Below are 13,171 nucleotides of genomic sequence, written 5' to 3'. Positions count from 1 at the left end.
AGTAGGCAACCAAGGACAGTATAGATTCTGCAAACAGTTGTCAGGGGGACACAGGTACACATCCCCAACATAAACTAACGTATGAAAACAAGTTTCACGGAGATTTAAGACTTAGTGTTTGCAATAATCTGTTCTGTCATTAGGCTTACCATTTTGTCACTACAGAGGAAATCCTTCATCCCAGAATCATGACACAGATATTCCAAGTTGCCAGCTGGGACTACTTTTTGGTCTTTTCACATGATTGATGAGAAGATGAACATATGTCTCCCGCCCTCAACTATACTCCCTCTGGCAGTTTTAAACGTATAACACAATACTTAAGCCTTAACTAACTGGAGATAAGTGATCCTGATAATATATTCCTGTTCAAGCACATAAGAAATAGCTTAATGGATCAAGCCAATATTCATCTAATCCAACATTCTTTGCAAGTCTTCCAACAAAATGTTATAACTAAGGCTCTAAATTTGTTACAAATTTTAACATAGTGGGTCTAAGATCAAACACATAGGAACTACAGGCTTTTGAAAAAGCTGCAGGGGCCTGATTATGCTCAAGACCATTAGGGGAGGGGGGGATGGTTCTTGCCTTTCCACTTGTGATTTTTTTTTTCCTGAGCCAAAATGGGCCTGGGGTTCTATTTATTGCATACTGCAGCTCTAAGACAGAGTGTAAAATAGTGTATGGAACCATTCTAACTTGCAAAAATAGTGTAGGAGAGGGAGCCTCCCATCCCAGACCCCGAGCAGAAACAGTCTCTAAGGGATTTTTAAAGACAGTTCCCTTAAAATTTGTAACATCTAGTTTGAACCCACCAATAACCCACAATCTACTCTCTGTCCACATGATGTAATTTAGCACTAGGCCTAAAATGGAACTATGATCAATATCATGATTCTGGTACATCCCTATTCATATCTGCTGGTGAAGCCTGTATCTTCAGACCAACCCAATTGCCCTTGCTTGCTTCTACATATTGAGCCAAAGTCATTTCATTTCATTTCATTTTATTCGATTTATATCCCGCCCTACCCCACCGAAGCGGGCTCCCAAGCTTCCCTAAATGTAATACTGTGATGGATGCATCATGTACGCATTTACATAGACAATAGAAGGCATCTAGGGTCAACAACCTACAAAGCCACAATCTTGGGCATTGGGATGTATGTGTAGGTCCTACCATGGTGAACTCTACACACTTATGCACTGATGAGATTCAGTGTACATATACAAGTTGTGGAAGGAGGAAGCAGCTGATAGAAGTCCTGGCTCACCACTGTTTGAAGATGTATGTTTCTAGGCAAATGCAAAAGTTGTGTCAGAGTTACAATATTACTGGAACACAGATCAATCATAACCTAACAGATTTGTATGGGATGTTTCAGTTACCAGAATTAAGGCAAGACAAACAAGCAAGCTAGAACCAGTGGGATGGACTATGGCAACAGCTCCAGTGTACACAGAGTACAATACTATCTGGTAGGTGTAGACAGGTGAGTATAGTTCACAGATTTCAGTATCAAGAGAATGCAATATTCTACTAACAAGAGAATGCAATATTCCATAGATAAATCCACCTGCAACAGCAAAATTCCTTAGTCTTCAGCCATACTTGAGTGATGTTTAGTTAGACCTGGGGTAGGGAACGTTGGCTCTCCAGATGTTTTTTGCCTACAACTCCCATCAGCCCCAGTCACTGGCCGTGCTGGCTGGGGCTGATGGGAGTTGTATGCAAAAAACATCTGGAGAGCCAACGTTCCCTACCCCTGAGTTAGACCCTTCTTAATGATTCTCTCAGAAAGTCAGTTCATCAATCATCTGGCATTTAGTATTTTATATCTGTTAGATCTAGGGGCATGATGGGGATCCAAACTAAGTTGCTAATTCACAAGAAAATGGGCAGTAGTCAGAAAACTATAATTGTGCCACCAAAAACAGGGCTAATTTTTTTTTAAAAAGTTTTGGCTTTCTGAAAAATCAAGTCTTTATTTTATGACTTTTTTGCAAAGAAAAGTTCACCTCCTGAATTCTTCTGGAAAAGGTTTGTCTTTTTTACATACATAATCTCCAAGGTTTTCCAAAGGGAAGAGATATTTTAACAAGATGCAGGTTTAACGAGATGTTTTTATTATTCTGTTAAAGATGTCAGGTTTTCTTTCCCAACTGTCCTGATCCTTGGCGAAAATGCTACTTCCCAGCCTTGGCAATTTCAGCAGCTCCAAAGGTTCCCTCTACTGCCTCATTAATCACCCCACTGCCATGTACTATCTTACCTGCAGATGTAATTCGTCTTGCAAGTATCTTGTAAATTCAGGCAGTTCGGTTTCTCCTTGTCCTCATATGAACACACAGGAACAATAGTCTGGCGTCTCCTTTCTGTACATGCAATGTTTTGGCAGGAGCAGAACAGCATCCCATAACTGTGCTTCGGGGGAACTTTGTCGAAAAATTGCCTTAGGGCCTTATGACACTTCCGCTTATTGCAGATTTCATTAGACACACTGCTGGTACAGGGGGTTATGTAAGCCGATCGGAGTTTCTTGCAGGTATCATTTAGGTTGCAGGCTTTTGCTGCATCCAAACAGTTGTTCCCCTTTGAAATCGTAAACTCCACTGTGTATAAAAGGAACAAAGAAACAGGATTATTATTATACTGGAATGTTCATGTCCACTTTGTTCTTATTGAGATACTGAAGATAACAGTTTAAGAAGTTCTTCATAGTAAAAACTGACCATAACAATACAAAATAAAATACAAGAAGTAGCATTTAAGGGCAAGATTCAAATTTACAGCTGTGATCCTCCAGCCACTAATGGACCCAAGATGCAGGTTACAGACATAGTTGGAGCACAAAAGTAATCTTTGTGCCCACATTTCTTTTCCCCACTGAGCTTCAATACAATCTAAGTGGATACTTTTTCTCCCTCTCCCAAAATACTAGAACTTGGGGGCAACAAATTCATGAGGATGCTGATGGATAACAAATTCAGGATGGATAAATGGAAGTTCTTTACTGAATGAATAATTAAAACTGTGGAATTCATAGCCAGTGGGTGCTAGTATAAATTGATGGGTACTAGTATATTTTTCTTTAAAGGAGGATTAGATACATTCATGGAGAATAGGTTCCACAGTGGTTGCTAGCCATGATGACGAAAGGGATACCTGACCTAAGAGGCAACACGAGGGGAAGACCTGGGCCTCTATGTCTTGTTTGTGGGTCCTCCACGGAAACTGGTTGGCTGTTGCGTAGAACAGTATGCTGGACTAGATGAACCACTGGTCTGATCCAGCAGGGTAATTCTTATGTACAAATTCCTACATGAGTCCACTGCCTTCTTGCAGACAGTCCATTGATTAAAAAAAGAGGGGAGATGGCAAAAACAGCATACTTGGATAAGCAATTTTTCATTATATGTTGGTTCACATTAGAAGTTAAATATGCAGGTCCAAGTGTGCAAAGCTCTTCTCAAAAGCGTAAGCTTACTTAGCTAGGCCATACATAGAACTGTCCCCCTTTTTGCCTCAATAGCTGTCTATTCTGCTATGGGACTATTCAAATATAAGTTCTTTGAGGGTCACAACTTGGTAAGTCAAACCCCCCCCCCACCCCCCACCCCAAAAAACCTAATTGCCAATAGATAGCTCTAACATTCTATAGAATTTCAGCATTAGTGCAGTTATAATTATGTATTAAACTCTAAGTTTATTTTGTCTAAAACACAGTGTTCAAAATTGCATGCTGAATCCAAGTATAATTTCCATGTAATTTGCAGGGCATATAATTATGCAATATAGGCATAGTAGACACTAATTACTATGTGATTACGGAGTAATTACATGCCTATTTGTTTCTGGAAGGCAAATGTTATGCAGAGTGGGCTTAAACTAGACTGCCTTCAATAAGCAGTTACCACGAATCTCCAGAATGGATTCTGTGCTGTCACACATCAAAACAGAGTTATACATTGGTACATTCTAAACCATCCAGAAGCCTCAGGCCACCACTAAAACCCACCACCACTGTGAAGGGCAGTCTAGAACAATACAAGGACATAGCATTAGACAAAAAGCATGCAATATTTTTTAAACTGGTATTTTCCAGTTTGGGTATATTGGATATCCCAAAATTTCAGGATCTCAGAAGAATCCCAGATCTCAATATTGGTACAGTATTCAGATCTAGGATTTTTCAGAAAGTCCAATTTTTTGGGTCTAAAGCAGCTAAGGAGAAAAATACTAGTTAAAAAAAAAAGCCAATACAAAGCTGAGCCAGTGGAGAACAATCAGTTCCCCATGGACACAGGAGATCCTGGCTAGGCTTGCTTCTCCTACAGTCCAGTTTAAACAAGGCCTAGGAGCTGCTGTGAAACACAGAGCGCTTTGCTCCCAGTGGCACAGAAGATCCTGACTGGGCTCACTATTCCTGCTGTGAGGAAAAAACCCCTTACAGAACATCGTAATTACCAGCTTGGTTGCCAGAGCACCTGGAGAAGTGACTCACACATGTCTGGCCAGAGAGTGTGGGTAAACCTATCCAGGGGTAAAAGGGACTTATGCAGTATTAGCAGCCATAACACTACCAAGGCACTCTAGACAGGTACAAGAGTGCCCACCAGAAGAACAAAAGACTCCCCGTCGTTCCGTATGATGTCCATTCCAGCCATGGAGCAGAAGAGACTGCGCTGCCAGAAGCTATCCAGGCGAATGGTTTTGAAGCGCTGACCATGGAATCCACCGTGGAGGGCTAACACCACATGCCACCATCTTCCTACCAGGCTTGACTCCATTCCAGCGAAGCGGACAGCTCACGTACACACCAGATGTCACCTGTGCCTGCAAGCAACCTACCCACCCCAGGAGTGGTTAATCGTCCAACCGCCACTGTCTTTCTCCAAAGGAACTCAAGACAAAGACTAGTGCCAAGGAGAAGACAGAAGAAGAGGAAGACCATCTTCAGCCAGAGCCAAGTTCCTTTGTACAAACTGGGTGTTACCTAGGCCATGATTTGATTCTCTATTGCCACCCTTTTAGATAAGTCTAATAGCCCTAAGTATCTCCCCACCCAAGTAATCTCTTCTATTCTTCTCCCCAACTGTCATTTTGTAGCCTCCCCCTGGTCCATTTTAACCTGAAAGTTCACTCAGGTATCCAGGATCCAAGCTAGTCCATTGGTCAAGAGCAAGCATCCAATTAGGTGCCACCAATGAACTTTCTATTGGCTGTCACAGTAGTCCAGCCCTTATGGTCACTGCGAAACCTCCCCTTTTCGTGAGGTCATGTATCAGCTGACCACCTTCCTCCTCCCTCATACCTCCCATCCCCTAAGGGCTCAAGAGAGTCCTTATAATCTGTGGACTAGCTACCCACAGGTGTGCTTCCATCAGTATCCCAATTCTGCTGCATAGATCCATCCCCGATTCCTGATCAGTTTGGTGTCCCTTCTCCCACTTCCTCGCTTGTTGCCATTGGAGCCTTCCTTGAAGACTATGATAGGTAAATATCACCCTGTTCGTCTACCCATGTGTTCCCCTATCTCTCTATCTATTTTTCCTAGGACTGTGTGTATGATTTTATGAGTATTTTATCTTGTATGAAAGCCTATATTTTTCTTAATAAATGTTAATTGTTTAACTTAATTAGTGTCCCTAATATTTTTAAGCATTACTTTCTGGAAGTGGAATCCTGTATACACAGGTAAAAAGATCCTGAGTGAGCCAGGTGCCCACCTGACAATTCGCCAACCTCGTTTTGAGGGCATTTTGGCTTACATTGCAGTCTGGTTTAAACTGGGCTGCAGGAGTAGCAAGCTCCAGGAGCTGCTGTGATACTAGGAACAAAATGCTGCATGTGGCACAAGAGATCCTGGCTAAGCTTGCTTCTCCTGCAGCCCAGTTTAAACCAGGCTGCAGCAGAAGCGAGCCCCAGGAGCTGCTGTGCTGTGCAGCACAGAAGATCTTGACAAGCAGCTACTGTGGAGAGCAATCTGTTGCCAGAGGCACAACATATCCCGGGGCTGGTTTCTTCTGCAGCCTGGTTTAAACTGCAGTCTGCTCCCTGCTGGCACAGCTGATCCTTGAACCGTCTTCTGTAGTTTCTTTAAACTCTAAAGGGCCTGTAGTAGAAGCCTGACAAACAGCTGAGAGGTGAGAGAAATCTGCTTTGGTCTCTCTGCTGAATCTGCCCAGAAATTCCTGAATATATCTGGGATTTTTTTTTGTTTTATTTTCCTGAGAAAACCTGAGGTTTTTGGCTCAGATAGATTCAAATGGACACCCCTAGATGAGACCCAGCCTTAGCCTGGGTTCTTTGTTTAGGATGACCCTGTAAATCTGCTAATATCTTCCAGTGATCAAGGTTTTAAAAATGTGTATGGACTGCTGGCTCATTTTTCTTGGCCATTTGTGAGATCATTTACAAATTTAATCCCAAAATGTTCGACCCAACCAGCTTTTCCACTGGCGATTTGATCACCAAAAATGCCATGCTGGAGCCTGGAGAACATGGGACTTGCATGAACAAAAAGCACGCAAAATGATGGTGGTATGAAGGATGGGAATTGTGTGAGCTGGAGTGAAAAAGATGGCTAAAGCTAAGTCTAGATAACCAACAAACATTTTTTTTTAAAGTAAGTTTAAAACCATATTGTAAATGTTGTTCTACAGTTAATGTTAGTATTCAACAATTCAGATTTTTCATTACTGACTGTATAAACAAAAATAACCCTCTATTAAAAAACAGATGCACTAAATAAAGAATCCTGAAGTGAAACATTATATTGTCAGAATAGTGTAATTTTTGATCCCTACAAACCACACGCTACTTACTATCTGTGATTAGAACGAATTGGTGTTGCTAAAGGTGAAACAAATAAAGCAAATAGCAGGAGAGAAAGGAGCTTCTATGTGTTGTGTGAGTTCAGCGGTGTAATGTTCACATGCAAGACCAGAGAAGTTGTTCCCAGGACCCCCTACATGCCTGCTGCATTAAGCTTTCTTGCCTGCAGCTGTGTTAAGATGTTTCTTAAGGCAGCTACCCTCTTCTGGCACATCAGACCTATAGTTTCTCTGCACTGTTCTTCTGAAAAGACTCTTCCCCACCATGAACTGTGGTCCACCCAAGTAACTCAGAGCAGCAGCAGCAGCAGCAGCTAGGTCTGATGGATTCATTCTGGCTGTTCCTGGTAACTTAGACCATACTGATGTTCCATCCAGGTTTCAGGTCAGGCTACCAAGAACTAGACTGGAGTGCAAGAAAACAACAACTGCCAATCAAAAAGGGAGCCCCAGTGCCTTTGCAAAAGACTGGATTTTATGATTATCCTCTGCTAAGAACCTAGCTATCTGTAATTCATTTAGAAAGTTATTAGTATAAACCATTTTTAGATATTTAGTATTATAAAACTGAATGTAGTAATTAAAACATTTGCTACTTATCTCTATGGGGGATTCAATCAGATTCCTATCTGTTGCTGTCATGGGAGGGGGGGAGGGAAACAACAACTCCTTTTTAATTTCTTTGTCAGCTGCCAGAACAACTACTTGTCTGGATTTACTCATTTTGCAAAAGGTTTCTGTGATAACTGTGCCAATAGTTTCTACATCAATTTAAGAGAATTATAACTTGCATTTCTGTCATTAAAATAGCCTTCAAGGCAGCTTAAATGTAACTTTAAGAACATAATCATTACAATACAAGAAAGATCTCAAACTCAGGCAGCTGGTATTACTAGTACATGGTATAATCCTAGTCGCATAAGGGCTTCATGACAGACTCCAGTAAGAACCCTTATATCTGCATTTTAGATCAATAGTAGCTTCTGATAGTTTATTCTCTGAACAGGGTCTGAGGTAAGAAAGCTGAAAGAAGATATATTTACTAAGGCCATTCAGGGAATTTCATGGCTCAGTTGTGATATGAACCATGGCTTGCAGTATCTAAACCCAACGTGATACTCCATTTGTCATTCTACAAGGAGAATTATACTATCTCACTCTGACTGTGTTGCTCTATAACATGCTCTCACAATGACCTGCATAAAAGGATATGAACTCTGCATGTAGAGAGACAGCATTCAAATGTTACAACAAAGCTTGCCTAATTTCCATATTAAGAAATCTTATTCTGTGAGATTATTCTATTCAAATTAATGGAATAACAAAAAGTTCTCAAACTAGATTTCCCAAAGCAGTAGAGAGAAGAGAAAGAGACATATGCACAGGCACAACACACTAGTAAGACCACAAAAGGATCTGGTATATGCTTTTAATGGATGTCCAAATAATATTTATTTTATGATAATGTTAATAAATTTGTACATATTAACATACATATATGCAAGAAAAAAGCTAAGATTGCATATTTAATCACATTCTCAAAGGTCCCCTTAGTATACCATTTAGAACCTGAGCCAAATTCAACCATGAAAAACTGCTGTGAGGTCAGCATCAACTGTGCATTACAGAGTGTTTTGGCAAAGTTATAGATTCACAGCACTGACTGGAAATCTACAGTGTCCAAGAGCACCACCACTCATTTCCTGATGCAACAACTGCATTTTCAGATTTTATTACTTTTTAAAAAGGTTTCTAGACCTTCCATGTGAAATACTGAGGTTAAATAACCTAAGACAAAATATCAGAAGTGTCTAAAATAAACCAGTGAAGAAAATGGATATAGTCACATGAACACGTCTGTAATGTAGAAACATAGGAAATAATCATGCAATTGCGTGTGTGGAGCTAGGGGCTACCATTAAGTAATTTGTAATTAGCAGTCTCGGATCCTGATAACAGCAGTAGAGTGCAAACTGTGGAATTCTGAGCTTCTTGGACTATTTTGCCTACACTAATTCTTCCATAAGAGTAAAGACTGCTTTGTACCCAAGCTGTGCTCAAACAGATTTTGAAAGTCACAACCTGAATAATCATACCTGAACCCCCAAACCTACAAGGGTATTGTGCCAGTCCTCATACTGACTGTTGTCATTCCAAAGTAGCATCAGCATAGCCTGTACAAGAATCATAGCTCCCCCCACCAGCAGGGCTGGCCCTGCCACTAGGTGATTGCCTAGGGTGCTGGCCTTCTGGGGCACCATATTGGGTGCCCCCCATGTGACTTGGTGATGCTATCAATGCAGGAGGGAACACCAGAAGATAGCCTTGCCTAGACTACCAGCCCTGCCCATCAGTGCCAAATTTTATCTTGTAAGCTCTTCCAACATGAAATCTTTTCCAACATGAAAACTCCATCAAACTGTCTAATCAAGCACAAGGAATGTCGCCTTTTCTCTAATGTTTATATCATGGCACCATAATATAAAGTGCTGTAGTGAAACCAACTTTATATTACAAGCCTTGCAAAAATATCTTGGAATAATTACTTATACCACCTGTATGTGCAAGAATTACTGCCCAGATTACAATCTCTTTAACAAGTGTTTGTTTTGTGACATTAAATTTATGATTGTGCAAGCCACATAGAACAACACAGCAACTGGGATCTTACAAAACATGCAAGTATTTAATGTTCAGAACAGTCACACCCTTTAATTCTGACAATGCAGATGGCAAGGCCCATTAACTTGAGCATGGAACCTGTCTGTGGATTCTTTCAGGACTTGGCTGACAGTTATTAGATGATTTATATCCTATTTTCTTCATAAATGAGATTTATTTTTAACAAAAGCAGATGTTCAGTCACAAAGTTTATGAAAATATATGCATTTTCCCTAGTTACACCTGTCATAACCTGTCTATAAATGTAATCTTATGAGGATTCACAGATAAGCCTGCTAATTAAAGGTGTTATCATGTTTAGAAGCAGTACAGTATAGTAGAGATGAAGAGGTTAAATTAAAAAAAATCAATCTTTCAGATCCTGATGGCAATAATTAGTCCTGCTGCCCAGTCTGATAGAAATCTGATGATGAGAAATTGTTTTTCCTGCTATGTTGCCATAGGGAAGGGATGGAGATCTGATGCTCATTTTTGAGGGAATGGACTGGAGTATTCTTCCTACTTACTCACAAAGGAAGTGCAATGGTCTCATCGGAAAGGCAATGTTTCAAAGCTACAATAATCTGCTTAGAAAAAGCACACCCATGGAACTGATCTAGGGCTCGGTAGCTCTTTTTTAAACACATCAATGATTCCAATGCTAGCTGGAAGTATACTGGGATGCTGTAAGGTCTTCCCAATGTCAAATGCTATACTAGAATTATGAGTGAATAGTGTATTATAAGAATGTTTTATGCAACAAATCCACCCAGCAGAGAGATCTAATGCTACTATATATACAATTCATAAATTCTGCAGAATCAGAGAGCAATTTGGTGATTTGGATGCTATTAGCACTGCAAGGTTTTAGCTGAACATTAATTAATTTCACTTAGAAAATACAATATGGCCACATGCTCCAGCATATGCCTCCCATTTATACCACTTACTGAATATTCAGTTTAGCCAAGAATTAAGGCTGAAATCCTAAAGACATTCACACGGAAATAAGTTCCACTGTCATCATGAGAATTAATATATGATTTACATAGTATATGGACGAGCCTGTGCAGGCATTCCACATGCAGTTTGTCATTTTTCAATGCTCTTATAAGGTGTGCTGACTTGCTATGATATTTTCAGTCACTGGCTGAGGTGGATGCACTACTAGTAAGTAGTGCACCCACACTGGCCAGTAACTGATAACATTATACATCAATAGGTTAAATACCTGGCAAGTGAATTTAAAGATTACAGGTCATGTCTAAATCATCCATACATATAAGTGCTTTACCTATGTTGCATATCTGTATAAATCATACCTTTTCTCAGGTAAGCATGGTTAAAATGAGTATTAAAGTGCATGGAGGCAAAACACAATTATTTGGGAGAGAAAGGGTGTGAAAACATTAAGGTTTGTAGATTTAGTCCTGATGTTGGAATTGTTTTGCTACTGCATGTAATAAGTGTAGCCTGAGACAGCACTTGTGGAATCACATTCCCACTGGTATTCCAGTACAAATAGGTGTGAATACTCTTGTCCATATGGTGCAGTGTAGAAGAGGATTACATTTTAGAGTGCAAACCTACATTTGACCTTTGAGTGTGGTTCTGGATCTAGTACAGGTTTCCATATGTAAAATCAGCCTCTGCCTTCAGCTTTCCCTTGCAGGATTGGGGTGTCAGCATGAGAGGTGATTTAGTGCACAGAAAATTCAAAGACACAGTGAGGGACTGTTTACCAACCCCTTGCCAATTTACAGAGTATCTTTCAGTATTCCTTTTTATTACTGCAGAAGTCAATTCACAATTTGTTTCCTCTTTCCTTCCAACTTGATTAATTACCATGTTAACATAACTACTGTTCTCTTTCTTATAAATGGTCTCTCTCTAAAGTGCTGCTCTTGCAAAATAAAACAGGAAAAAGCATCCAGCTTCTTGCTTTAGTGTTGCAATCCTGCTTAATTTTGCTATTTTTCAAATTTATGTTCCATTCCAATAAAGCTTGTGAGAATATTACAGCAAATCAGATAATATAAAGAGGGTGGGCTATTGTAACTGATCCTTCTGGGTCTTTTTCTTTTTTGCTTCCCCCCACCCTCCAATTGTCTGGGCAAATATTGCATTTAAATGTACTTGTTGACATTTGAGAACTCAATTTGTTGATCATGTATACTGTTTCAAAAAGACTGCATTACTTAGTGATTAATTTCTACTCCCTGGATGTCTCCCCCTTCCCATGTCCAAAACCACATTACACATTAATCTGTAAGGAAGCCTCCCCCTGGGCAATGTTTTCAGAGTGTAATAACCAAGTGGCAAATACTGTAATCTTTACTCAAAGCTGCCATTCATTTCAATGAGAAATTTGCTGAAGGAAGAACTGTGTGGGAAGTACTGGGCACTGGGTTAAATCCTTATTAAATATCTATTCTGTTACAGCACATACTTTAGAAAGAGCAGAGACAGAGATGAAGAGTCATGTGTGGCTGTGATTGCACCATCAATAGTGGCATATGTTGAACACACAAAGCTACCTCATATTAGACCATTTCAGATAACATCTTTGGGCAAGTCAATACACACAGAGAGGGTAAGTGGATGATGCATGATCTCCACACCCTCCATAACTGGTTTATAAAATCTTCCTGATTATGGTGTGAGTGTGCTATGTGTCTACATATGTAGGCTCTGTACTAGCCTTCTAATGAACATGAAGTGGTGAAGGAATGGAGCCAGTGAGTACAGTTCTGCTCTCTAAGTTCATGTTTGGTCTCCTTAAGAAGTCACATGAAAGGGTTACAGTGTTAAATTATCATTTGTAGCCCTCATGACTCTAAAACTAGTTTGATGTAGCAGTTAAGTGCGCAAGCTTCTATCTGGGAGAACCGGGTTTGATTCCCCACTCCTCCACTTGCAGCTGCTGGCATGGCCTTGGGTCAGCCATAGCTCTCACAGAGCTGTCCTTGAAAGGACAACTTCTGTGAGAGCTCTCTCAGCCCCACCTACCTCACAGGGTGTCTGCTGTGGGGGAGGAAGGTAAAGGAGATTGTAAGCCATTCTGAGACTCTGCGTTTCAGGGTGGGGTATAAATCTAATGCCATCATTATCTTCTAAAGCAAAAGAACTGAATAGGGTGAAGGCTGAGTAGTGAAATGTCAAATGACCAGAGGGTAATACGTGACTATTGTTTTATTCAAGGTTCTTCTTACGTAACCTAGTCCTCTTTCCTCCAGGTGGCAGTTGGTATCTGAAAAGGTAAATCTATAAGCTCCATTCCAGCCCCACCCACGTATCAGACCCAGTCACCTGAGGATGTTAGATGTTGTTTCTTCTAAGGAGAATATTACCATAGCATGCTGTGGAAGACTAGACTTCACAGAAAGTCCAAAGAACTTCCCCCATAATTATCTATTTTGCATTTGGTGAACAAACTACTTACAGTTGGTGTGTTGCAGACCTAGCTCTTGAAGGCAGAATGGAGAAGTTGGCATGGAAAAAGTTTACTGGTTCATCACTGGACCAGAACTGGGAACTGGGAAGCACTGTGAAAAGGGGAGCCCTCTCGTGGTAACTTTCTACCAGCATCACAGAACTTCTTTCTGGAGGATTCATGCTGCTGCAAAAAGTCATAATGTGAGGAATCTGAGTAACAGGTGAGGAGCCAAAT

General features: G+C 40.5%; 1 protein-coding gene across 1 annotated transcript in view; it reads right to left on the bottom strand.

The window, feature by feature from the left end:
• The window catches only part of GFRA1 (GDNF family receptor alpha 1), a 363,333-nt gene that overhangs the window by 156,708 nt on the left and 193,454 nt on the right, over positions 1–13,171 (bottom strand). The window contains exon 4 of the mRNA XM_060241563.1: positions 2,277–2,616. Coding sequence (XP_060097546.1) covers positions 2,277–2,616 — 340 coding nt within the window. The remainder of the gene's footprint in view (positions 1–2,276; positions 2,617–13,171) is intronic.

The sequence above is a fragment of the Heteronotia binoei genome, chromosome 6 (genome assembly GCF_032191835.1).
Source record: "Heteronotia binoei isolate CCM8104 ecotype False Entrance Well chromosome 6, APGP_CSIRO_Hbin_v1, whole genome shotgun sequence".
Lineage (NCBI taxonomy): Eukaryota > Metazoa > Chordata > Lepidosauria > Squamata > Gekkonidae > Heteronotia > Heteronotia binoei.
The sequence above is the reverse complement of the archived record's forward strand: the minus strand, read 5'-3'. Positions and strand labels throughout refer to the sequence as shown.